Here is a 27,307-nt window from a genome sequence, read left to right as displayed (position 1 = left end):
CACAAATCCACAGTGCATAAAAATTTAAATGGCTTGGTCATAATAATAAATTACTGTGGCCTAATTTACCTCTTCATACTTGTTATAGTCTCTCCACAGTTGTTCAATGTTGATCATGGGATTAACACAACCTCGTTGATAAACTCTTCGAACAGCTGTTATTCTCTGATTTTCTGCATAAGATCCAACAGCTTCCCTGGCATTGGGTAAGAAATGCCATCAATTATATTATAGCTAAATCAACTGTTCACACAGAAAATAAAACTATAAAAATACTTACACGCCTTTTAAGAAATTGATGTAATCCACCCAAATCTAAGAAATAAAATAAAATGTTAGTATCTTTCTTAGTAGTTTCAAATTTTTTAAATGTATGTATTAAAAAAAATTTAACTCTACCTGATAAGACATAATTTCCATTCCAATTTTATCCAGTGCAAAGTCATATGCTTGAGCCATTTTTTCTCTGAAATAAACGTGAAAGACATGTTTCTTATAGAAAAAATTGCATGTTATTAAAATGTATCTACAGCTAAAACATAATCATGATTTCTGATCATATGATCAGAACAGCATTTAAACCGCTTATACAAACAAAATGTAAAGACATCTTTGCAAGTATAAAAACAAAATATAAAGACTAAGTTCTTTTGTGTTTAGCTTGTCAATGTCATTATGTACTTTGTTTCTTTTACCTACTACTTGTAAGCTTATCAAAGATAGAGGCCATGTTTTATTTATCTTTATATCATTTATTAATTTTTTAAGACTTTTTTTTGATGTGGACCATTTTTAAAGTCCTTATTGAATTTGTTACAATATTGCTTCTGTTTTATGTTTTGGTTTTTTGGCCACGCATGTGGGATCTTAGCTCCCCAACCAGGGATCAAACCTGCACCCCCTGCATTGGAAGGCAAAGTCTTAACCACTGGACCATCAGGGAAGTCCCCTCTTTATAGCCTTTAAATTGCCTAATCTTACATGTAGAAGATTCAAATGGGGAAATATCTGGTTCTTTGATTAAGAAGGTAAGTTATGTCTAAAGATCTATTAGCTCTGACATAAAATTTAGGGAGAAAGAACTTCTTCAGTGTAAGATAATAATAATGAAGAAAAGAAAAACAAAGATAGAATTCTGGTTATAGAAATAATCTGCCTATTTGTCATATACAAAAACAGCATTTGAGAAGGTCCATTATTTAGATTCAACAAAGATAGATAGGTGGGGGTAAGTCCTAGTGAGGAGGTCAACTATACAACAATACCATTGTCAAAGATGCCTTGGAATACTTAAGTAGCATATTACAATGTAACCTGCCAGGAGTGGTGCCATGACAAGTAATAAGATGCTTTTTATTAAAGTTTGTCAACAAGCCTGTCAACAAAGTGCTTTGGAGTTGCAAATGTACAGTGTTTCAATATAGGAGAGGGCTTGGATGATTCAATTCTCCAGAATAAATCTAATGCCAGTGGCTTTCTTTGAAGCATTTTTTTCCATGGTTTACTTACTTCTCAGAGAATCCTGACTTTTCAAATCTTAAGTTGCTTCACCCTCTGGAGTTAAGAGGTGTGAGTTTCTATGGGATTGACTGTGTGCCTCGGGATGACTTGCATTCTTAAGCTCCTGAGTTAACTTACTTGTAACTTGGTAGTTTACCCTTGGTTTCTCGGACATATGAAAGATAACACTTCCATAAGTCAATGTGCAAAACCTTCATAAGGCATCTCTGAAATAGCTGTAAATACAATAAAATATTATCAGAATCCACAGTTAAATAAATTTCACATGTACATAGCTGAAATGAAACATTAAAGAAACAAATTCAGCTCCTTTCATAAATTTATCTTCTTACAAATAGATGTCAAATAACAACTCCCTCTATTTTGTTTAGATAATCAAAATCATTCTCATAATTTTGGTCAGCAGAGTCTAATTATTTTCTTTTCCAAAATTTTATTTTATTTTTAAAAATTTATTTATTTTTTTATTTTTGTGTTGGGTCTTCATTGCTGCGTGCAGGCTTTCTCTAGCTGCAGTGAGCAGGGTTACTCTTTGTTGCCGTGCGCAGGCTTCTCATTGCGGTGGCTTCTCTTGTTGCAGAGCACAGGCTCTAGGCACACAGGCTTCAGTAGTTGTGGCTCACGGGCTGTAGAGCACAGGCTCAGTAGTTGTGGCACACACAGGCTTAGGTGCTCCGTGGCATGTGGGATCTTCCCAGACCAGAGCTCGAACCTGCGCCCCCTGCATTGGCAGGCGGATTCTTAACCACTGTGCCACCAGGGAATTCCCCCAAGATTTTATTATGAACATTTTCAAGCATACAAAAGGGCTGAATAAGTACAATGAACTCCTATATAATCACTAGCTAGATTCAACAATTGTTAACATTTTACTGTATTTGCCTTATATACGTTAAGTCCTAAATTAAACTTCAGCATACATTCAAAATATTTAAGAGGACTCACCTTTTCGACCTTGTCATAATTTTTAGCTTTAATCTGCAGAGAAACAGAGAAAAATATAGAATTAACACCATTCTTTTTAGAGTACTATCACTATCTCTGAGTGTTTTGATTAAGCTTGTAAATTCATTTCTACACTTTCCTATTTAATTCTGCCTTTTGAAAATAACAAATAGAAGTTTGAACCCAATATGGATAATATGCATTATAAATATGCCTTACATAAATTAATTCTATACGGAAAAATTTTTATAAGCTCATTTATGTTGAACTTTTGTGAATTTAAAATTTTATAAAACAGTCACAAAATGAATAAATATAAACAAGGCATACTTGAATAGGGCTTTAAGTATCTAATGAAGACAAACTTAAAGCTTTATTTTCCCTGAATAGCTACTACTAGAACAATCTGAGTAGGGTAGCAAAAAAGATTTGTGAATTTTGACTACAAATAAATTTTAATCACTCAGTCAATTTACTATACTCCAGGCGCTGTGCTAGGCACTGGGGCTACCACAGTGAACAAAACATGCATAGTCTGCCTATGTCCTCATAGAGCTTACAATTTTACAGGGAAAACAAGTGTCAAGATGGGGGAACTACAGGGTGCTATGGGAGCATTTAGGAGGAGCATAAAACTCAGACTTATGGGGTTGCAAAAGATGTCCTGGAAGAAGTGAAGATGTTAAGAATGAGGTGTGAGGTCAGAATGGCTATCATCAAAAAGTCTACAAACAATAAATGCTGGAGACGATGTGGAGAAAAGGGAACCCTCCTACACTGTTGGTGGGAATGTAAATTGGTGCAGCCACTATGGACAGTATGGAGGTTCCCTTAAAAATTAAAAATAGGGCTTCCCTGGTGGCGCAGTGGTTGAGAGTCCGCCTGCCGATGCAGGGGACACGGGTTCATGCCCCGGTCTGGGAGGATCCCACATGCCGCGGAGCGGATAGGCCCGTGAGCCATGGCCGCTAGGCCTGCGCGTCCGGAGCCTGTGCTCCACAACGGGAGAGACCACAACAGTGAGAGGCCCGCGTACCGCAAAAAAAAAAAAACAAAAAAACAAAAAAAACATTAAAAATAGAGCTACCATATGATCCAGCAATCCCACTCCTGAGCATGTATCTGGAAAAGACGAAAACTCTAATTTGAAAAGGTACATGTACCCTAATGTTCACAGCAGCACTATTTACAATAGTCAAGACATAGGAGCAACCCAAGTGTCTATCAAGAAACAAATGGCTTAAGAAGATGTGGTATATATATATATACAATGGTATATTACTCAGCCATAAAAAAGAATGAAATATTGCCATTTGCAGCAACATGGATGAACCTAGAGAATATACTAAGTGAAGTAAGTCAGAGAAAGACAAATATTATATATCACTTATATGTGGAATCTAAAAAATAATACAAATGAATCTATATACAAAACAGAAACAGATTCAGAGACATAGAAAACAGACTTATGATTACCAAAGGGGAAAGGGAAGGGGAAAGGGATAAATCAGGAGTATGGGATTAACAGATACAAGTTACTATACATAAAATAGATAAGCAATAAGGATTTACTGTATAGCACAAACTATATTCAATATCTTGTAATAACATATTATAGAAAATAATCTGAAATGTATACACACACACACACACACACACACACACACTTTGCTGTACGCTTGAAACTAACACAATATTGTAAGTCAATTCAATTTTAATTAAAAACAGAGTTGTTAGACTGGTAAAGAAAGGGAGGAGTTATTCCAGGCAGAAGGAGTTGCATGTGCGAAGACAAAGGTTAAATAAATACTATTAGAATTCCCTTTTTTTGAGTATTTTCATCAGAAGGTAGGTGGGGTTAGTTATCCAATTGTGATATATCAGCAAATCTTTGTATCAGCTTGATAGGTGAATAATTTGACTGCTTAGAGAAACCTTGGCTTGTGGTCCTTTTCAATCAGTAGTATAGATAAATTTTCCCACTGCTTTCTGGCTTAAGGTGAGGCAGATCGGAACTCTGGTAACAGGCTCTTTTTCTTTTGCTGATTACTTGCTCTTTCTCTCTGTAACTTGTAAGATTTCACCCTTGATCTTCAGAGTTCATAAACTGTAACAGGATTTGCTTAAATATAGGTCTTTGCTCTTTGAGGCAGTTTAGTCAAGGCTCTGGAGTCAAATCTCTTGGGTTCACTTTTTGACTATACACTTAACCATTTTTCCTCTTCTGAATTAGGGGGGATAATAGTACCTATTTTGTAGGGCTATTGTAAGGACTCAATGAGTTAATAAATGGAAAGCCCTTAGAACACTGCCTAGCAGAGTGAGAACTTAGTAATTGACATTTATTATTACCATGAATTCTGCCAAGGACTCAGCATGCCCTTTGAAGCTAGTCGTGTCTTTCAGCTCGAGACTCTTCCTGTTTTTTAAATTATTGCCTCTCTTCAATCTGTTCCTTTTTTTTCCTTATTGAACTCCTATTATACACATTAGGTCTACTTCTTCTATCCTCAAAATCTGTTATTTTTACCCTTTCTTTGCCTTTTGGCTCTAAGTTTAAAAATACTTCTTCCGGGCTTCCCTGGTGGCACAGTGGTTGAGAGTCCACCTGCCGATGCAGGGAACACGGGTTCATACCCCGGTCCGGGAAGATCCCACATGCCGCAGAGCGGCTGGGCCCTTGAGCCATGGCTGCTGAGCCTGCGCGTCCAGAGCCTGTGTTCTGCAACAGGAGAGGCCACAACAGTGAGAGGCCCGCATACCGCAAAAACAAACAAACAAAAAACCAAGAAACTTCTTCCACTAGATTCTCTAGGCCACAAATTTAAGTCTCCATGTTATCATTTTCCTCCAGTTGACCTATTGCTGTAGTTGGCTCAAAAATAATGACTTTTGGCGCCAGAGGTTTTTTTATTTTTTTAAATACTGCACTTTCAATCTCACTGTGCTCCTATTATTTTGTTCAAGTTATTTTCTCTCTCCTCTAGCAGCTCTATTTTGCTGGGGGCCTGTCCCAACAGCTTGTTTATATTCCTTTCTTGTTGCTGGCTCCTTAGATATGCAGTTATTTCTTCCATCTATTCCCTGAGCTCAGAGTTGGCAGTCCCAGTGTTGTAGTTGACCCTTCTCTACCACGAGAGCTGTGTAGCAGGTGTAAACAGCAAGTTGGCTGTTGGTAGTCTTCTGACAAAAAAACAGAGAGAAATCTTTGCTCAAGAGTAGGGAGGACTCAGCCTGCCAGTGTGGCTCTTTTTTGGTTTCCTGGAGGCCAGGCTGATGTCAACATTCCTCTGGGGCAGAAAGACAGTGGAAGGGTGCCAAGTATTTCTGAGTCAGTTTTTTATTCTTTGTCCTAGGCACTCCACCAGCCCTGTTCTTCGAGACTGCAATAGAATCTGAGGTTTCCTTGCATCCAGCTGCTTGGCTCAGTAAATAGGTTGAGTTGAGAGTAGAAGTGAAGTAAGACAAATTCAAGTCACCAGATTCCCAAGTGTAGATGACAGATTATATACAGTTCTTACAACTGGCCAGGAAAACCGAAACTATTCTTTGGGAAAATTGGCAAAGAATATGAATAGGCAATTCCTAGAAAAGAAAATGTAAATGGTTAAAAATAATAAGTGTTAAAAATAACACTGTTGGTGGGAATGTAAACTTGTGCAACCGCTGTAGAAAACAGTATGGAGTTTTCTCAAAAAACTAAAAATAGAATCATATGATCAGAAATTCCACTCCTGGGTATATATATCCAAAAAAACTAAAAATACTAATTTGAAAATATACATGCACCCCAATGTTCATAGCAGCATTATTTATAATTGCCAAGATATGTATGCAACCTAAGTGTCCATCAACAGAATGGATAAAGAAGATGTGGTAAATATATACAATGGAATACCACTCATTCATGAAAAAGAACAAAATTTTGCCATTTACTGCAACATGGATGGACTTGGAGGGCATTATACTAAGTGAAATAAGACAGAGAAAGACAAATACTGTATGATATCACTTACATGTGGAATCTAAAAAATACAACAAACCAGTGAATATAACAAAAAAGAAGCAGACTCACAGATATAGAGAACAAACTAGTAGTTACCAGTGAGGAGAGGGAAGAGGGGGAGGGGCAATATAGGGGTGGGGATTAAGAGGTACAAACTATTAGGTACAAAACAAGCTACAAGGATATAGTTACAACATGGGGAATATAGCCAATATTTTATAATAATTATAAATGGAGTATAATCTTAAAAATTGTGAATCACTATATTGTACACCTGTAACATATAACATTGTAAGCAACTATACTTCAATAAAAATAAATGTCTCCATTTAAAGCCCATTATATATATATATATATATATATATATACACATATATATATATACATACATACACACAATTTTGCAAAGATTACTAGAACTTGCTCATATCTTATCTATTACATTAAAAGTAATGTTATGTAAGTTTAAATAACAGGGGTCTTAAAAAATTATCTTTAGGGAATTCCCTGGTGGTCTAGTCATTAGGACTCCACTTCCACTGCAGGGGGCGTGGGTTCCATCCCTGGTCAGGGAATTAAGATCCCTCAGGCCGCAGGCCGTGGCCAAATACAAACAAAAAATTATTTTTAGTCTTTGGTTCTCTAACTTGCAAACAATCATCTCAGGTGATTGTTAAAAATGTAGATTTCTGGCTTTTATAAACAGGAATCCTAAGTTATCCTAATGCGAAAAAGTTTTTAAGTGGTTGGAAATATACCAAAAAATGAACAATTTATATGTTAGTGTGATGGAATGATTGTTTTTTCCAAAGCTTCTAATAACACGGTATATTATTTTTGTAATTAAAAAAAATCATTCCAAGAAAAAATTTAGGATAATTTTAATATTTATCCTTCGATATATCTATTTATCATCAAAATTTGTCATACAACTGCAATATGAATGAATCATTTGAATTTTACCAAAATATGAAAAGTTGTGGTGGAGAAAAAGGACTAAATTTTAAAAAATTGTCAGCTGGGAATTTCCTGGCAGTCCAGTGGTTAGGACGCCTCGTTCTCACTGGGTTTGGTCCTTGGTCAGGGAACTAGGGTCCCACCAGCCACGTGGCCAGGCCAAAAAAATAAGAGAAAATAAAAAATAAAATTGTCAACTTCCTAATATTTTCATTTTATAAAGGGAGAAGACAGTTGGAATTCTAGCAAGATTAATTAAACTTTAAATTTAATTAAATTCAAATGACTAGTTATTTGGGGGAGAGTGAAAACAAGTATAACACTGAACAAACACAGATCTGTTCCTAACTTTTGAACACTTCCTATGTCTAGTTGTTTGTTAACTTCCACAATTACTTCCCAAGCATTAACTAAACATTGTCTTTTGAAACTAAAACTATCCTCTGGGCAGTTATTGGAACTAATGATCATTTACAGTAGATTATTTAATTTTTAAAAGTAAACATTGTCAGAAAAGTCTAAAAAAACCTGTGGTAATGTTCATTTATAACATAGTTTAGATTAGCTATACCTTTTACCTGGAACATTTTTATATGAAGATCTAAAGAAGCCACAATATTTCACTGCTCAAAAATAAGTTTTTCATAGCTGCTGTTAAGAACATATTTTAATATTTCATTGAACAATTTATAAAATGGCAGTATAAATGTCTATAATTATCGCTAGCATTTTTCTTATCAGAGAAATAAACCTCTACATATTAACAGCATTTTGGCTGATTTCCTCAAATTCATTTTTTTTTTCTTATGATATAGCTTGGGGAAAATAACCCCACCAAATCCCATAACATCAGAACTTTTTAATGTTATTTTTTAAATTATCAAGTATAAGAATAATTAATAAGCAACTGTATAATTTATTTTGAATGGTTCAAAAATACATTTGACAAGTGACCCCAACTGGCAAGATGACTCTAGAGAGGAAAGTAAATTAGCAAACCAATCTAAAGAAAAAGTAAGTCTCTATATATTTTGTTTAGGTTTTCACATAATAACCATTTGGGGCAAGTCCATACTTGTGTTTTAAGACACTACTGGTCCACACAGCAGAGGCAGAGCTAAGCCCCATCTCAAGCGAGTTAACATGGCAGTTGCTTAGGACAAATGTGATGAATAACTGAATTAATCATAAACCCGCATTCTTAATTTGTCCCCTACATCTTTTCTACTCTAAAGCACAGCACATGCGCTTTCGTGGAATTTAGGACAACCAATTTAAATTAAGTTTGAGCTGCAGAAGCTGCCTGATTCTGCTTCTCTTATTATCCAAAAAGCTCAGCCCCAATCCTGAAACCTGAAAGCAAATGGAATCCTAAATACAAACCCCATCTTCCATTAATTTACTCTTTTTCACTACTCTTTTCTGTTTTCAATCCGCTATGCCTTGGAAATTATGTCTTAGAAAATTACAAAATGTAAGCAGATTTAATGAATTTGGGAAACATTGAGGAATGAACTCTAAGATCAAACAACAGATTTTTAAAGTTGCCAGAGAAGCTGCAGAAAATTTTCCTTTCCACCCAGTCCCAATTTTAAAGTAAAGGTATCAGGAGAGGAGTATCTGCCAGTAAATTCATTTTTATTCAACAAATAATTGTGTGCCTATGTGGCAGGCTCTTTTCTATCTCTAGAGATACAGTGGTGGATTAAACTAAGTTTTATAGTTCATGGAGTTATATTTTAGTGAGGGAGTCAGATAAATAAACTAGGTAGTTTAAAATGTTTGCTTATCTATGCTTCCTAATTTTTCCTATAATATACTGTACTATTTCCATAATTTTCCTATTAAGTGTAGTTATAAATGTATGCCTACATACACATACACGGATTTACATTTAACAGATTGGCCAAAACCATGTTGTTGTCCCATAAATTTCCAGTTCCTCAAGGTACTTAAAATGTGCACAGAAATAACATGTTAAATATGAGTGTAAAGTATAGACCATTTATAGTCTCAGTATGATTGACATTAAAATGTGCTAATCAAAAATATGATTATCTTCAGTTTTGGATTAAATTTATGTTCATTTTGATTCTTTGTACTAACCAAATTACGTATTAATTAATCTACTTTTCTGAACCAACTAAAAAGTATTTGTAGCATGTTTAGGATTTACCAAGTAGATATGGGAATATGGACCTGAACTCTATCAAAGAGCTTATAATCTAGTTAGAATCATAAAATTATTGGAAAGAACACAGGACTAAATTTAAATTATTTTCTACTTGTGCCATGTCTTATAAAATCCAGAGGAACAGGCGTTCCATGCAAATTAGAGTTACCAAGGAAAAGTTTTATTGTTCAGATGGAATCCTGGCCATTAATGAGAAAAAGTTTCTGTAAATTCGTGAAATAACATGAGTTTCTGTAGAACAGTGAAAACACTCACACAAGAAAGAATAGGTATTAGGAAAATAGGTTAGCTAATTGTGGTGGAGGTCCATTACAGGAGGTCTAAAACGCCAAGCAGAGTTTAAATCTGATACACAAAAATTGGCTATCACACAATAAGGAAAGTACAGAAACTATGGCTCATCTGTGTGTGGGCGGGGGCGGTTTGAGGGGGTAAAGGTAGGAAAGAAGACAGAGGTGGCTTTCAGTGCCATGGAATGAGGCAAGCAGCCACTAGCTGAGAGAATAGCTAAGAGGCTGTTGCTATCATCCTTAAGTGGGATAATAGCGGTCTGGGCTTGGGAGAGGGAGAACAGGGAGAGCAAAACAGTAATATAGAGCAAAAAACAAAGGTCATTTTTTCATGGGAACGAAAATGGAAAATGTTATAGTAGTTGCTGCTCAATAAAGTTTACTTTTTATTACATTTGCGATGACCATAAATTCAGGTAGAAACTGTTTACAGTTAGGAGATAAGGTATTGGTTTTCAAATAAGACAGTGGGATTAAAGATGTACATTTGAGTCACTTGTTTAAAAAAAATTTATATATACCTAGAGCATGTAATACCTAAGGCATTAAGTATATTCTCTGAAGAAGAGAATACACAGACAAGCAAAGATTAATTTCTCAAAAATTATCCATTATTCAGGCAGAGAAAAGGAAAAGAACTCCAAAGAGTACTTGAGATAAGAGAAAAAGGATAAAAATCACATCAGAGAAGTCAAAGACCATTATAAGAAAAAGACGTGGTGGATGGTGGGATAGGCCACAGGTCAAAAGGAACTCTGGGTATAGGAAAGATCCATGGATCTGAAAATAAGAAAATTATTGCTTATCTATTACAAATTTAAATTTAAAAGCTGAAACAATTCAACTTCTTAGAAGTTGAAATCAATGACAAAATACTGCTAATACCAACAGCATTTATTAAATACTTAAGGTATGTAAGCACTACTCTAAGAGTTTATATGTATTAACTCATTCAATCCTTAGAACAACACTCAAGTAAAGTTACTATTATTATTTACTACTTAAAGATGACAAAACTGAGGAAGGTTTAGTAAGTTGCCCAATATTGCACAACTGAGCTCGTAGCTATTACACTACATTGCTCTTTAGCAAGATATAGGTATGAGGATGTTCATTGAAAGAGTGCTTGTGGTAGAGAAAAGCCTGGAAACTTAAAAGACCAAAGGCAGACTGACTAAATAAATTATGCTTTGTCTAAACAATGGAATGGATTATGCATATATACATAAAACTTTAACATAATGATGTATATTTATAATACTGAATGGAAATATGTCCACAATATATTTTTTAAAGGAAGTGGAATTTTAAAATTGGGCACACATTTGGTATGTTTATCCAGTCTACTTATCCTCCTCATCCCACCCCCTCTGTGTCTCTATCTAGAGTGCAAGAGACATAAACTCAGGAGAAATGCACGCAAAACTGTTAGCCAAAACTGTTATCACTGAGAGAATAGAGAATTTTTCTGTCTCAGTTATTTCTGTGACAGATTTTATTTCTATAACACAATTTCACAGCAGCAAAGAGAAATGGGTTTTTGTTTTTTTAAAAGAAAAGAAAGAAAATCATAGCTGACTTGGGTCAGTAAATTCCTCTTCTGAGTAATTCGTTGGTATTTTTCTCTGGTTATAAACATCTCCATTTAAAACTCATTCTTAAATGCTCTCAAATCCTCAGCCAGGCCTACCAAGCTGAAACAGTTATTAAGTAATTGCTAGCAAATCAGGCAAAATTAATTTCAACCAAGAATGTCAAAGGTAAAACTTTGACCTAAATTTGATTTTGTCCCAATTTATAGGGCATCTGTCAACAATCCTCACTTGACATTTATAGACTCAGCCTATTTCACTTAATGTCTAAACTCTTTGCTCCCAGTAAACACACTTTGTAAACACCAGGCCAAATCATTACTTTTCAAAAATAATCTGCAAACTCTGAATAAGAAAAACAGAGCAGGATATTTCACTTTTTGAGAAGTGAGTAGTTTGTTCTAAAGTATCAAAACATCACTCATCTTCATGGCTCCATTGGTTTTGCTACTCTAGCCCCCCTACAACCCCCCCCATGCGACCTCAACATCGATGTATGACATAGATTTTCTTTCTAAATGGTAAGTTAAAGTTGAGAATGAGAAATGTGTACAATCGTTTGAGATCCTCGAGCTACCAGAAATGTCAAGAGAACCAAGTTTATAAGCCACTGATCTCGAAAATGGAATCAGTTCTGTACTGCACAACCGGGGAAGTGCTCAGGTAGGTGTGCTGATTCACTTCTCTTAAAAGCCTAATATCAGTTTATTTCTTTCACATCCATTTATAGTCTTGTCGAGCCTGCTACCTTAATTTTTAGCTTTTATGAATTGTTCACTTAACAAAATAAAAATGCTTCCAGGCAAACTTAAAATATTATTCAATACTATAATTTCTCTAAGATTACTACGTGAACTTTATACATTGCCTTAGAAAGTATCTCACTCTACTCTCATTTTGCTGAGTTAATCTCCCATTAGTATAGTCACACAACTTTTTAACATGTAGTGAAAATTTTTAGAGTAGAAAACCATTTACAATTCTTTCATCTTTCACAATACTTCTCACTGCATATTGAGAATTGCTATTTTTAAAAATTAACAATTGAACTATCATTGGGCAAAAGCCTTATTTTAATCACTCCTCTGATCATTCTAGTTTCATAAATCAAGATAATTTCTTTCCCATTTTGATAGATTCCTATCAGAATATCAATTTGCTTGCCTAATTTTCAGTGGCATCAACTGACATCATAAGTTGGTTTTTTTTTTTTTGCGGTACGCGGGCCTCTCACTGTTGTTGCAGGCTCAGCGGCCGTGGCTCACGGGCCTAGCCGCTCCGCGGGATGTGGGATCTTCCCGGACCAGGGCACGAACCCGTGTCTCCTGCATCGGCTGGCGGACTCTCAACCACTGCGCCACCAGGGAAGCCCCATCATAAGTTTTTCTATGCATTTCTTTGTTACTAATTCTGTGTACACTTTAATACTGCTGAATCAACATGTATACTAGATACATAATATCATGGGTAACGCTTCATCTCTAGCTTTTCTTAAAACCACTTTTCAAAAACAGGATTAAACTTCTACAATGAAGTGGATATAAATCCAGTGGATTACATTTCTCTACTTTTTGAGCAACTTGCCTTCCAGTATTTCCCTATCAACATAGACTTATGAATGATGATTTCCTCATTCTATGAAAATTACAGTACATTCATTCCTGAGACTAAAATATTATGTTTTTTTCAATGCTGCTTTTCAAATACTCTTTAGTTCAGAAATTACAATTCTGCCTTTGATGCCCTTTTAATTTTATCCAAGAAGTTAAAACCTACACCTGTATTTTATGATCCAATTCCAGTTTTCTCAATCTTCTAAGCATAGTTTATTTCTATTTTGTTAACGAAATAACCTAATTTCAGGTTCCCTTTAAAAAATATTAAATAATCTCCTAATCATCTTTCTCACCAAAATTGTACATTTATTTAATCTTTTTTCTCCCTACTCTTGTGCAAACTATACATTGGCCATTTTTACTGAAATTCTGAAGCAATTAAAAAATATCATGACCTGAAATTTTTGAAAGATGATGTCAGCAACCTTTGATAGTGAAATAATCAAGTCTAAAGGATAAATGTAAAGAAGTTATAAATGTGTAAAGATATTTAAGTAAAATTGTATTTATGTTAGTTTCTCATAAAGCAAAAACTGGAAACTATATGAATGCACAACAATAAAGGCCTGGTTAAAAAGCATATATCTAGGGCTTCCCTGGTGGTGCAGTGGTTAAGAATCCGCCTGCCAGTGCAGGCGACATGGGTTAAATCCCTGGTCCGGTTAGATCCCACATGCTGCGGAGCAGCTAAGCCTGTGCGCCACAACTACTGAGCCTGTGCTCTAGAGCCGGCGTGCCACAACTACTGAAGCCCACGTGCCTAGAGCCCGTGCTCCGCAACAAGGGAAGCCACCGCAAGGAGAAGCCCGCGCACCGCAACAAAGAGTAGCCCCCGCTCGCCGCAACTAGAGAAAGCCCAGGCACAGCAACGAAGACCAAGCACAGCCAAAAAAAAAAAAAAATTATTTAAAAAACAAAGCATATATCTAAAATGAACTACTTTGGCATATTTAAAAGTGATTTTGTATAATAAACAACACAAAATATGCTATCATGTAAAAAACTTAAGTTACAAAAAAGTTTAAAGATTTTATAGATAGCTACATCTAGAAAGGCTAAGTGGTGAAAGTGGGAATACGGATGTTTCTTCTCTTTATGCTTACATTTTTCTAATTTTTCTGCAATAAACATATATTACTCTTTCAAATAATATTTTCCTTTATCAGTGCAAATGTAAAAATGTAAAACGTGTAAGTTTTATAGAAAGCTCATTATAAGTTCTGTAATTCTTGTTAAAACATTAACTATAAAAACCTCACTTCAGTAAAAAGATTTAAAAAGAATGCTAAGAATTATACTGTCATACAATTCACAATGAAATAACAATGGATAGGGACTGATTAAAACTCTAATATGTACTTTGAAAACAGATTTCACATGGTTTAGATAATTCCATGCAAACACCCAAATCAATTTTATTTTTCATTAATTCTTTTGAATGAAAACATGGTTTTCATTTCCCATGTAACACTGCTTTAAATACCTACTTAAAAGATGAGAAGTTGGAATTTTGAAAGTGGAGGTTTAAATAGGTAGACATAGCTAACAAATTATCTTCATGAAAAGCAAAGAAAAAATTCAGGTAAAAATTATTAAACTCCAGAAGAATCAGTAAGACTGAGACATGAATCTTCTTCCTCTATGGTAGACATGCTCCAAAACTGAAACTTTGGCTCTATTTTAATGGGTTAAGTCCTACTTTGAAATGTTAAGTACTACCTCCAGAATGTTTATTAAATAATCTAATAGATACTTAAATTTTAAAACTTTTTCCCTAACTTTGTAAGTTCCTAAGTACATTTATTTAAAGGCTTATCAAGAAAGCATGCACTATGTTCTCTGGAATTTGTTTTATATAGTTTGAAATGTTTGGTTTATATTTCACTTTTTATCTCCTCCAGACATATGTTTGTGATGACATTTTCCAAAGTGGTATCACCTAAAGTAAAGAATTAAGTCCAAATTCTATATAGAACACTGCCATTAAGGTTTCAGTAGACAAGATTGCAATAAAGATTATATTGGAATTCCCTCCTTGTGCTGTGGCAGAAATGCAAAGAAAGTTGAAGGGGAAAAAAACCTGAAGAGCAAGCTCTGGATCAAGATGCTGTTACTTTAGCTGGTAAATGAAGTCTGGAGGAACGCTCCTATAATCTAATAAACACATGCCCATTCTTAATAATGGATCCTAATATACAGGTCTGATTTTGTCCAGGCTTTGTGTAACAGGTTAGTGGGGATGTCAGATTATTGAAAGCTGTGACATGTAAAAAATAACAGGAAAATAAAAAATTTCCTAATACTGCTTCTCAAAGAAGTCGAACTCCTAACAGCCCTTTCCCAATCACTCCCTAAACCTAAAGGAAGACAGGACAGGGACAAGATCATTGCTCTATCCTCCTTCCCACATTCCCTCATCATCTCACAATATGCACACAATACTCTAAGGATGGACTTTCAAATTGCTACAGTTGAGATACATTGCTGGATAGGAGGGCATGCATGTTCGAAAACCAGATTTTATGAAGTATTTACCTGACCATTGAGAAAACTAGTTTAAAAATATTTAATGTTAAATAAGTAGTACAAATATAATCCTTACACATAAGACTCACTGCAAAGGGAGCTCTTTATCATTCTTGAAAGATGGCTTCATGATTTTGATGCCTACTATTTTCAGTGACACTGAATAGCTCAAGAAAATCTGTACTGTGAATCAAGATTTTCCTTCAAAAATATAGGCAAATCAACTTAAGGGAAAAAATATATAACTAGCAACAGAAATATACACTTATAAAATCTACTTAAAACTATTATTATTACATATGGGTATTCAAGTCTCCTCATATATTTCTAATGCTGAGTTGCAAGAATATAAAAAGTTCAAGACATGTATGAGAAAAATAATTTGCAAACGTAATACTTAAGTGGGAAATTATAGAGTTGATCAACTATATGAAAATCTAAGCACAAAACATTTGAAAGAAAATTATTTAAAGCAACTCATGAACACCAAAGTAACAAATGAAAGTATTGGTCTTTCACCTCAGAGAGCATATTTATCATTCCTTCCAGTCTGATACTGAGAAAAACAACATAAACAATAAAGATAACATACTATTTAAATGCTATATTAAAATTACCTGAACTTATAAATAGCAAATCATGCTAAAGTTAAGTTTCCCTTAAGTCCCCTAATGTATAATGTTCCTGCAAATAAGAAAAAACAAAACAGAAAAATGGAATAAGGAGATCAAGTCTCAGAAAAAGAAATCTAAAGGGACTTTAAATGTATAAAAACAGGTTCAATCTCATACATAAGAGAAATGTAAATCACAACCATACTGATATTATAATTGTTTACCTATGAATACTGGCAAAAATTTTAAAGTATAATAATATATTGAATTAACAAGTTGTGAGGAAGTGTACTTTCAATATCGAGGATTATTAATGGGATTTCAAATTATTACAACCTCTGTGGAAGGCAATTTGGTTAAAAAAAATCCCTCATACTCTTTGATCCAGCAATTCCTCATCTAGGAATAACCTAGATATATTTACAGATGGAAATGACATGTACACATATATTCAATGCAGTAATGTTTGTAATAAAACAAGTTTGGGAGGAACCTAAATGTCCTTCAGCAGAAGACAGATTAAACAAAATAAGGAATAAGTACTTGTAAAAAAAAAAATACACACTCTCTAAAATTTACTTTGTTAAGCAAAAAAGAAAAACAGCAAGGTATAAAACAAAACCTAAGAGGCAATTGTTCATGTAAAAGGAGAGGAAAAAAATAAGCTGAACATTTTCCACTGGGGAGGGGAATTGGGTGACTCAAGGATGGATAGATGAAAAACTTTTCCCTGTAGGTCCCTTTCATATCTTGGGTTTTTGAACCATATTTTAAAATATACAAATATGTATTTTAAAACTCTTTAGATAATATATAACCTTTTGGGGCTTCTCTCATGTTTAAACATATTTCTGTATTTAACCATCAATTCTTAAAAAAAATCCAAATACTTTAAAAATGTATACAAGTAATAGAACACGTATTATGCATACAGATATTAAGATGTATAATATTGTTAAACTATTTAATTCACAGTATTTTTTAAGGCAAAGGATTTTTGCAACATCTAAATACCTAGTAGAGTTTAAGCATTTGCAAAAGAAACAGTCAACCATAACACAAACTGATAAAACAAAGTACAGAAGTACTACCATAAAATTTTAACTTACTTAGATAATTTTCAAACCTAAAAATGGATGTTAACTAATGGAACAAGACATTGATGTCACTCAAGATTACTTAAAGTGTTTTATAAAGTATTTATAACATTTAATAATAAGATTATTAAAGTAATATAGATGGGTAAAAATCTGAAAGTCAACATTTACTTTAACAAACTGTTGCATGCTGGGAAGACTGGACAGCTACATGTAAAAGAATGAAATTAGAACACTCCCTAACACCATACACAAAAATAAACTCAAAATGGATTAGAGACCTAAATGTAAGACCGGACACTATAAAACTCTTAGAGGAAAACATAGGAAGAACACTCTTTGACATAAATCACAGCAAGATCTTTTTTGATCCACCTCCTACAGTAATGGAAATAAAAACAAAAATAAACAAATGGGACCTAATGAAACTTCAAAGCTTTTGCACAGCAAAGGAAACCATAAACAAGACGAAAAGACAACCCTCAGAATGGGAGAAAATATTTGCAAACGAATCAATGGACAAAGGATTAATTTCCAAAATACATGAACAGCTCATGCAGCTCAATATTAAAAAAACAAACAACCCAATCCAAAAATGGGCAGAAGACCTAAATATACATTTCTCCAAAGAAGACATACAGATGGCCAAACAGCACATGAAAAGCTGCTCAACATCACTAATTATTAGAGAAATGCAAATCAAAACTACAATGAGGTATCACCTCACACCAATTAGAATAGGCATGATCAGAAAATCTACAAACAACAAATGCTGGAGAAGGTGTGGAGAAAACGGAACATTCTTGCACTGTTGGTGGTAATGTAAATTGATACAGCCACTATGGAGAACAGTATGGAGGGTCCTTAAAAAACTAAAAATAGAATTACCATATGACCCAGCAATCCCACTACTGGGTATATACCCTGAGAAAACCATAATTCAAAAAGACACATGCACCCCAGTGTTCACTGCAGCACTATTTACAATAGCCAGGTCATGGAAGCAACCTAAATGCCCATCGACAGACGAATGGCTAAAGAAGATGTGGTACATATACACAATGGAATATTACTCAGCCATAAAAAGGAACAAAATTGGGTCATTTGTAGAGACGTGGATGGATCTAGAGACTGTCATACAGAGTGCAGTAAGTCAGAAAGAGAAAAAATATCATATATTAACACATATATGAGGAACCTAGAAAAATGGTACAGATGAACCAGTTTGCAGGGCAGAAATTGAGACACAGATGTAGAGAACAAACGTATGGACACCAAGGGGGAAAATGGCAGGGGGGTGGTGGTGGTGGTGTGATGAATTGGGCGATTGGGATTGACATGTATACACTGATGTGTATAAAACTGCTGACTAATAAGGACCTGCTGTATAAAAAAATAAATTACTTTAAAAATTAAAAAAACAAAAAATCTGTTGCATGCCACAATCTTTATAAACTTCTGGCACTAAACCAATCAAATAAGATTTACCAATTTATAAATTAAAATAAAAATAAAATTCATAATCATTTTCCTCAAAAAAACGAAGGTAAAAATATAACATGAATTACAATTCTAACAAAAGTCCTTTCATCTATGAGAACTTTCATTGGAAAAGAATGACTTTGGAGGGAGAATCTTATTAAGAAAAATATTGAGTAATCCAGTGGATACTACCGAAACAAGAATATTCTTTATATACGTATATATTTCTTTTACTTTGAGGAAGTTATATACTATAATGGGAAATGTCAAAAAATACATATGTGGCCTCTTGCCTTCTGAGATGGCCCACACTCTGCCTGTGGAGTGTATTTCTCTAAATAAACCCACTTTTTACCTATCAAAAAAAATACATATTTAACTTTGACAATGTTATTTTATTGACCTCACCTATAATGTCTTTCTTCACCCCCATAAGGATTTTTCTCCTGCGTATAGAACTTTTGACAGGTTTGTTTAAGTAAACTGAGGAGGCAATTCCATTGTCTTCTGGCTTCTACTGTTGCTCTTGGGAAGCTGTCAACCTAACTGCCATTCGTTTGAAGGCCATTTGTCCTTTTGTTTCCAGCTGCTTCTGAAATGGGTTTGGTTTTCATTGTTTTTCTGTAGTTTCATTCTGTGTCTACATGGGAATTTTTCTTTTTTTAATCCTGTTTGGGCTTCATTAAGCATCCTGAATCTGCTGAATTCATTTAATCACCCTAAAAAAATTCTTAGTATTTATCTCTTCAAATTGTGCTTCTGCCCAATCTCTCTCCTCTACTTCTGGAACTTCAGTTAGACACATTTTCACTCTATCCGTTGTGGCCTTAATCCTTTCATATTTCCTATGTCATTGTTTCTTTAAACTCCAATCTGGATTTCTTCAATTCTCCAATTCTCTCTTCACCTGTGTCTAATCTGTTATTAACCTAATTCCATCTTAATTCTAGTCTTTGAAGTCTTTGCAGACCTGTTTCTGCTGTATCTGTTTTTTTTACATGATTAGTTTTTAACAAGCAAACTCCTTTTCCTTAGAAAAATATTCGTGGATATTCTTCTGTGGCTTAGGATGAAGGTGCATTCCTCCAGAAAAAGTCTGAGAAAGATTATCAGGCACCTAGTAGCATAATACAGGTTGAGGCCACCTTACATGCATGGTTCAAAAATTTTTTTAACCACCCAAGTGATGTTTATTTGGACCACAAATCCATGCAAGTGCCAACTTGTTGAAACATCCCAGGACTTCCCCATTCTGCTCTGCTCAGGACCACACCAACTTTCCTCAGTCTTCTAGGGTTAATAAGGCAGCACAGATTTATTTCTGGTTCACTGTCATCCTGAGTATTACCTACACACAGCTTTAGAGGAAGAAAGTGTCCTGTTGGGCAAGACTTGGGCTTTGACTTTTGCTTCCTGAACTCCTATAAGCATTTGAAATTGAAGCTCAAGTTCTCCCAGTTTGACAAAGGCTCTTAGGGTAAAAACAGTTTAGGAACTCAGCTTATCTCCCAGCATTCCTATTTTTGTTTGTGTGTGTGTTTGTTTTCCAGTTAGGTTTTGGCTTGGTAATTTTTTACTATGCTGTCAGTTCTTCAAGACGTTTTAAAATTCTGCCCAGAAGCCTTTGTTTTCAGTGAGACCATTTATCTGAATAACCAAGCTCACCATATCACCCAAATCTTCTTCAATGTATTTTATTAACATCTGGCTTCAAAAAAATTAGGAAAAAACTCTGTATGCAAACTATCTTGAAAAGCAACGAAAAACTTAAAAATCCAATGTTCTTTGAAACACTAAATTTCAAAGGTTAAAAAAATTACAGGGGCTTCCCTGGTGGTGCAGTTATTGAGAGTCCGCCTGCCAATGCAGGGGACACGGGTTCGTGCCCCGGTCCGGGAGGATTGCACATGCCTAGGAGCGGCTGGGCCCGTGAGCCATGGCTGCTGGGCCTGCGCGTCTGGAGCCTGTGCGTCTGGAGCCTGTGCTCCGCAATGGGAGAGGCCACAACAGTGAGGGGCCCGCGTACCAAAAAAAAAAAGAAAAGAAAATTACAGAATTCAATAAACCAAATATATTTCCTCTAATGTATTGGAGAATTCCCAAGTAAGTGTAATTCAGTTCTCTGAAATACTTTATAAACCAGCAATTTGAGTTTACCCTTAATGTTTGCCATGCCGAAATAAGTGAAGTTTGGGTGAAAGTTACAAAAACAAAAAGTAAAATGATAAATAACATTTAACACAGAAGTACTGTTTTTAAGGACAAAAGCTGGAGTAATTCACCTTTTATACTTGTTTTTTAAAAAATAAATCTATATAAAGTTTATGGATTAAGTTAAAACAGGAACTTTCTATATTTTTAAATATCTAGATGTCTTAAAGAATTTCCACTCATCAATTGGATGTTGGCATTGTGCACATATACATTAGTCCAAGTGAAAATGGGTGGGTAAGAATTAAAATGTTTATGCTTTACTAGTTTGACAAACAACCTGTGAAATTTGATAAATCAAGTTGTGAAAACTCCTGTTTTTATCTCATACATACACATACAAATATCTCAGAAGTTTTACTTCAATATATACATCTAAATCTTTCTTGTAACCAGTCAGGCATTTATTTTCTATACCAGGTTTTCAAGTTTTATCTGAAAGCATTTCAGAATTACAAACAAGCAATTTTTTTTTAAGGTACTTCAAAATCCTAGGTAAATTAGTAATGCCCTTTTGTAATTCTTTAAAATTGGATAATTCTTTAGAAACCTTTCTTTTAGGTCATACATCAAGATAGAATTCTAAATGTCAATGATGCTTATTCTAAAATACTTAAATGGCTGAGGGTATTAGACAATTCAAAAGGACAGTTTCTTTGTAGTTTTAGAAAAAGTGTAGAGACATTTTTAAAACCTATGTTAACAGTAAAGATATTGGCCACGTATAATTTGATGAAAAATAATACATTGTTATAAATTGATGTCACACTCTAATTCTTAGAAATTAAAATTCAAGTTGCAAAATAATATGGTAAATTCAGTTTTATTTTCCATTGTGCATTTTTCACCAACAAATATTTAGAGTGCCACTATGTGCCAAGCATTGTTCTAGATTCCTGAAACATATCAATGTATAAAATATAAACTATAATAAGTAAACTGTTCAGTATACTAGAAGATAAGCACTATAGGTGAAAAAGATAGAGGAAAGGATGAGTTTTGAGGTGTTGGGAATGGGGGTGGCAATTTAAAATATGGGCAAGAGCAAATCTCACTGAGAAGATAACACTTTTACAAAAATTTGAAGAAAGCAAGGGATTTTGCCAAGCAGCTATCTGGATAAGTATCTTTAGAGCAGATAAAATAGCTAATGTAAAGAAAAGCCTTGAGGTGGGAATGTGTCTAGAATATTTAAGGAGGCCAGAGTGACTGAAGAAGAGACTTTATTTACTATGTGAATTATCTATCACGCAGCTATCAAGCACAAAATTTTATACTTAAGTGGGTATCCTAGTATTCACTCTGTACACTTATTTTCTAATAATTTTTCAACCTATCTGAATTTATGACTAAGAAACAACTGATTCTTAAACATATAAAAATGTTACTTTACAGATATAAATTCATTAAAAATGTATCATTAAAAAAAACCTATATTCAATTTCTACTTGAAATAGGACCCTGGTTATTGTTTTTGAAGATTCCAATCAAGAGCCAGAACTCACTAATTCAGTGATCAAAGTTCCATTATAATTTCTCAACTACTTACTGCTATAAAAACATTGTTTCATATAATACCAATGTCTTTCTAAAATATACAATATTATCATTATTACACCAATACAATTCTTATTAATACTTCCCTCCTCATATTAATTTAACATACTGCCATAGATAGGCAATCTACCCTCCCTAACATATTTTTGGACTTCACGAAACTTCGAAAATTTAGAGAATGAAATTTACAAACTTTTTCATCAAAAAGAGAAGTTTGAAACCCAGTTCTTGTGCTTTCACTAAATTTTAGTCAGTCTTTAAGCATTCCCAAAATATTCACAAGACATCAGAACATGAGTTTCAGGTTTTATTCAAAACCAAGTTTCAATCCTCAATACTATAATCAATAAAAGTGTAAGTGGTATTTAAAAAGTTTTGTCCCTTTGGTGTAACTGTCCCTTTTAGTACACACTTGCATATTAACTTATGTATTTAACCAAATAAAAGGATAGTGTCCTACATATTTCTTCATTAATAAAATTCATGTAACAGATGAGCAATCTTTTGTGTGTGCAGAAGTCAATCTGGGAACTATGTTATTGGATAAACTAGACATACTGACAATGTGGTATCCTGGGACTGGCATTTAGTAAAAACAGATTTTATTCATGGAAAAAATTTTTCTAGGAACCAACTTTTTCAAAGTAACTACTCAAGTCTAACCTACCAATAAAACATAACTAATTTTCTCCCTTTGAAAAGGCTTTGTTCCTCCTCCAAAATGAATACTCTGGTCAATTAATGTCATTTTCCTCAAACTATATGAAGGCTATTATAGAGAATAAAAGGTTTCATAGCTTCTTAACTCTATTACTTTCTTAAGACTCAAATACAAAGTAAAAATTAGTGAAACCAAGAGAATTTCTAACCAACATGCAACTTTCTTTGAAAATTGTAAAGGAAACCTCCCCTCACTTAACTTCTAAATTTCTGTAGGCATTTGAGTTTTAAAAAAGGCCCACAATTATAAATATCACAACTTACGGTTTTCCTAGAGCAAAATTACATTCACATAATTCTAGCCATTATCAAATTTCAGATGTTCATACTTTTTTTCCAGCTCTATTTTCCTAACAGCTTAGCTGCAATTCTAGATTAACTATTGAGCTAGTGTTTTTGTAATTAAGAAAACTTTCATGAAATAGTCACAAGTCATCTGTTTACAATACTGCAAAGGGCTGGAAGCAAAACTTAGCTTAAAAACTACCAAGCTGTTTCAACTTCTCAGATCATGTTTTTTCTCCCTTTCATTGAGACCTCAGCACTAGTGCTTCTCTTTGCCAGGGATTCTGTGTGTAATTTCATACTTCCATTTAGAAAGTCTTGTTCCTCATAAAAAGGAACGAAATTGTTATTTGTAATGAGGTGGATGGACCTAAGAGTCTGTCATACAGAGTGAAGTCAGAAAGAGAAAAACAAATACTATATGCTAATGCAAATATATGGAATCTAAAAAAATGGTACTGAAGAACCTACTGGCAGGGCAGGAATAAAGATGCAGACATAGAGAATGGACTTGAGGACACGTCGAGGGGGAAGGGCAAGCTGGGACGAAGTGAGAGAGTGGCATGGACATATATACACTACCAAATGTAAAGCAGATAGCTAGTGGGAAGCAGCCGCATAGCACAGGGAGATCAGCTCGGTGCTTTGTGACCACCTAGAGGGGTGGGATAAGGAGTGTGGGAGGGAGACACAAAAGGGAGGAGATATGGGGATATATGTATACGTATAGCTGATTCACTTTGTTGTACAGCAGAAACACACCATTGTAAAGCACTTATGCTCCAGTAAAGATATGTTAAAAAAAAAAGTCTTGTTCTTCTAGAGGATTTCCCTGACCCACCCTAACATACACTCCCCATGTTTTCTCAATCAGAGCACCTACCACCCAGTATTATAATTGTCTCCTACACCAAACTGTAAATTTGTTCACTAATGTGTCCATAGCATCCAAGTGTCTAGCATGCATTTACTCAGTAGATACTTCAAAGTTAATTCCATCCTCCCCTGATATATAAAATGAAAGCAAGAACCTGAAAGAAAGTGTTTTCATGTATGTTTTTACCTGAAGCCACATAAAAATTTATGAAAATATATAGATGGCGTGGGGCCTTGAAAATACACCAGATGACTTTTTTCAGAATCCATAAATTCAACAGTCAATTGTGATACAGAAAAACAGTGTAACACTTCAGGCAATTTTATCTGAATATAATCCAGGCAAATATATCAACAGGCATCTGTAAGTCTTCATTCTACCTACTGTTTTGGATACTTTTAAGGACTCCACATGTAAAATTACTTGTCAAAAGGACTTGCTAACAGAATTCTGCATATTTCAATCTGCACAGAATCTCCTAAAAGTTAAAGTACAGCTTATACTTTTCTTCCTATCCAAAAAGTATCATCCTATCCAAAAAGAATAAGCATTACAGAATATATGAAATTTCTAGTTCTTCAATTGTGGGAAACTTAGAACTGCTAAATTCTCTTATAAGGTAAGTAATTTAAATTGAAATAACATTATAATGGTTTATTTAGAATCAGTTGAACTGTATCAGGAAGATGCATGAAGATATTTCAGTTTTCAGTGACATAGTCTGGGGAGGTACTCAAAAAGTATGTCTTGAATTTCTAAGTCTGATAAACCACAAGGTTCAAATAACTGGAAATGCTGATCTTCAATAAATGTGATTTTCCCATTAACTATAGGAATTAACACCCTCTTTCACTTTTTCTTAAAAAAGAAGCTAGATATTGTGCTCCCTGCCTTTAATCTTTCATTTTTATTTTTTCATGAAGTTTTGCTTCATTAACTTCAAACATGTTAAAGATCTCCCCCCCCCCAAAATCACAATAAAGTATAGACTGTCCTATCAGAAAACTTATTTTGCAAGACTTCTATGGAAAGAAAAGTATAGAGATAACCGTTCAGTAAGCAGATTGAAAGGTAACATACTTTACCTAAATTCTAAAGTTTGGCCTTGATTTGAGAAAATTCCATCCTAATAAAACTCCTAATTGCTAAATCAGAAACGAAAGGTAAAATTTCTTATTCTCACATTAATGCTGAATGTAAATATTTAGAGCTATAAAAAATACATTCTTAAGGCTTCCCTGGTGGCGGAGTGGTTGAGAGTCCGCCTGCCGATGCAGGGGACGCGGGTTCGTGCCCCGGTTCAGGAGGATCCCACGTGCCGCGGAGCAGCTAGGCCCGTGAGCCATGGCCGCTGAACCTGCGTGTCCGGAGCCTGTGCTCCGCAACAGGAGAGGACACAACAGTGAGAGGCCTGCGTACCGCAAAAAAAAAAAAAAAAAATCTTAGAAATTTCTTAAAGGGTCAGAATTGCTAAGATTTGCCGCTTTTGTGTTCAGAATTCCTTTCTACTATTTGAAATCTGAACCAAGTACATAGTGCAGAAAAGTTTAAAAACCGTGAAGGGTAAAAACAGAATTTTGCAAAGTAGAATTTTAGAACTAAGATTTTATACAAACCCTAAGATGCAGTTATGTGTTAGTTATTGTACTATGCCATCTTCCAAAATATTCATAGCAATTTTATGTGGTTTGGGGCAATTATACATATTTTTTCAAATGTACCCCCAAATCCTAATAGCTGAATAAGAATGCAAGAAACACTTGAGCAAAGAAAAAAGGACTCAGTTATGAACCTACTATTTAGCTATTTCTACAACTGTGTTTTAGGTCCTTTAGGTTGTTAGTACAGTGGTTAGTGAGTAGGAGCCCAGACCTAGGAATTAGATTATCTGAGTATAAAGCCCCCAGCTTTCCTATTTACTTCCCAGTAGCTTAAACTTTAGTATTGTTATCTTAGGAAAGCTATTTAAGAACTCTAGATCTCAGAAAAGCTGAACATTTGAAAAAAATGGGGTAACACTTACCTACTTCAAAAAGTAAACTGTGATTAGTCAGATATCCCATGTAAAGTACTAAACACAGTGCCCAGAATATATTAAAGGCCTAATTATTTTCAGCTATTACTGTTTAGGCAAGTAATCAGAATAAAGAAAACAATCACTCTCAATAACAACTGAAAATCAACAATGGATGTTTTTTTTTTTTCGGTACGTGGTCCTCTCCTGTTGTGGAGCACAGGCTCCGGACGCGCAGGCTCACCGGCCATGGCTCACGGGCCTAGCCGCTCCGTGGCATGTGGGATCTTCCCGGACCGGGGCACGAACCCACGTCCCCTGCATCGGCAGGCGGACTCTCAACCACTGCGCCACCAGGGGAGCCCAACAATGGATTTTTTAAATGCACTCTTTATTTCTAAAAATGTATTCTAGAAAATATTTCACCTCCAAAAATATCCTCACACACTCTTCTTTTCCTCAAATAACGTGCATATAGAATTTTTTTTTCATGAAATTTAGTAGTTTTGTAGATCTACACTTAAAATGTGATATAATTGAAAAACACCTGCTTATTTCTAAGAACAAGTACAATCCTATGCATATTTTGGGTAAGATCCTCAAAACTTTTAACTCACTGCAAATATAGTTAAATTTAGAATAAAATAAGTTGCCTCTTAGTAATAAAAATATAAAAAATTCCCATCCCACTCTCTAGTATCAGGATAGTTATAAAGACAGCTCTTGTCTATAATCGATACTGGGATGTTTCCATTTATGTCATAATTTACAAATTATTGGAAACACTTGAATTCACATTAGTT

General features: G+C 34.5%; 1 protein-coding gene across 1 annotated transcript in view; it reads right to left on the bottom strand.

The window, feature by feature from the left end:
- The window catches only part of CSTF3 (cleavage stimulation factor subunit 3), a 69,995-nt gene that overhangs the window by 18,280 nt on the left and 24,408 nt on the right, over positions 1-27,307 (bottom strand). Inside the window, exons 4-8 of the mRNA XM_067749483.1 lie at positions 2,467-2,499; positions 1,639-1,736; positions 400-466; positions 281-315; positions 70-196 (exon numbers count right to left, since the gene is read on the bottom strand). Coding sequence (XP_067605584.1) covers positions 70-196; positions 281-315; positions 400-466; positions 1,639-1,736; positions 2,467-2,499 — 360 coding nt within the window. The remainder of the gene's footprint in view (positions 1-69; positions 197-280; positions 316-399; positions 467-1,638; positions 1,737-2,466; positions 2,500-27,307) is intronic.

The sequence above is a fragment of the Pseudorca crassidens genome, chromosome 9 (assembly GCF_039906515.1).
Source record: "Pseudorca crassidens isolate mPseCra1 chromosome 9, mPseCra1.hap1, whole genome shotgun sequence".
Taxonomy (NCBI): domain Eukaryota; kingdom Metazoa; phylum Chordata; class Mammalia; order Artiodactyla; family Delphinidae; genus Pseudorca; species Pseudorca crassidens.
Note: the sequence above shows the minus strand (reverse complement) of the source record. Positions and strands in the feature narration are given on the sequence as shown.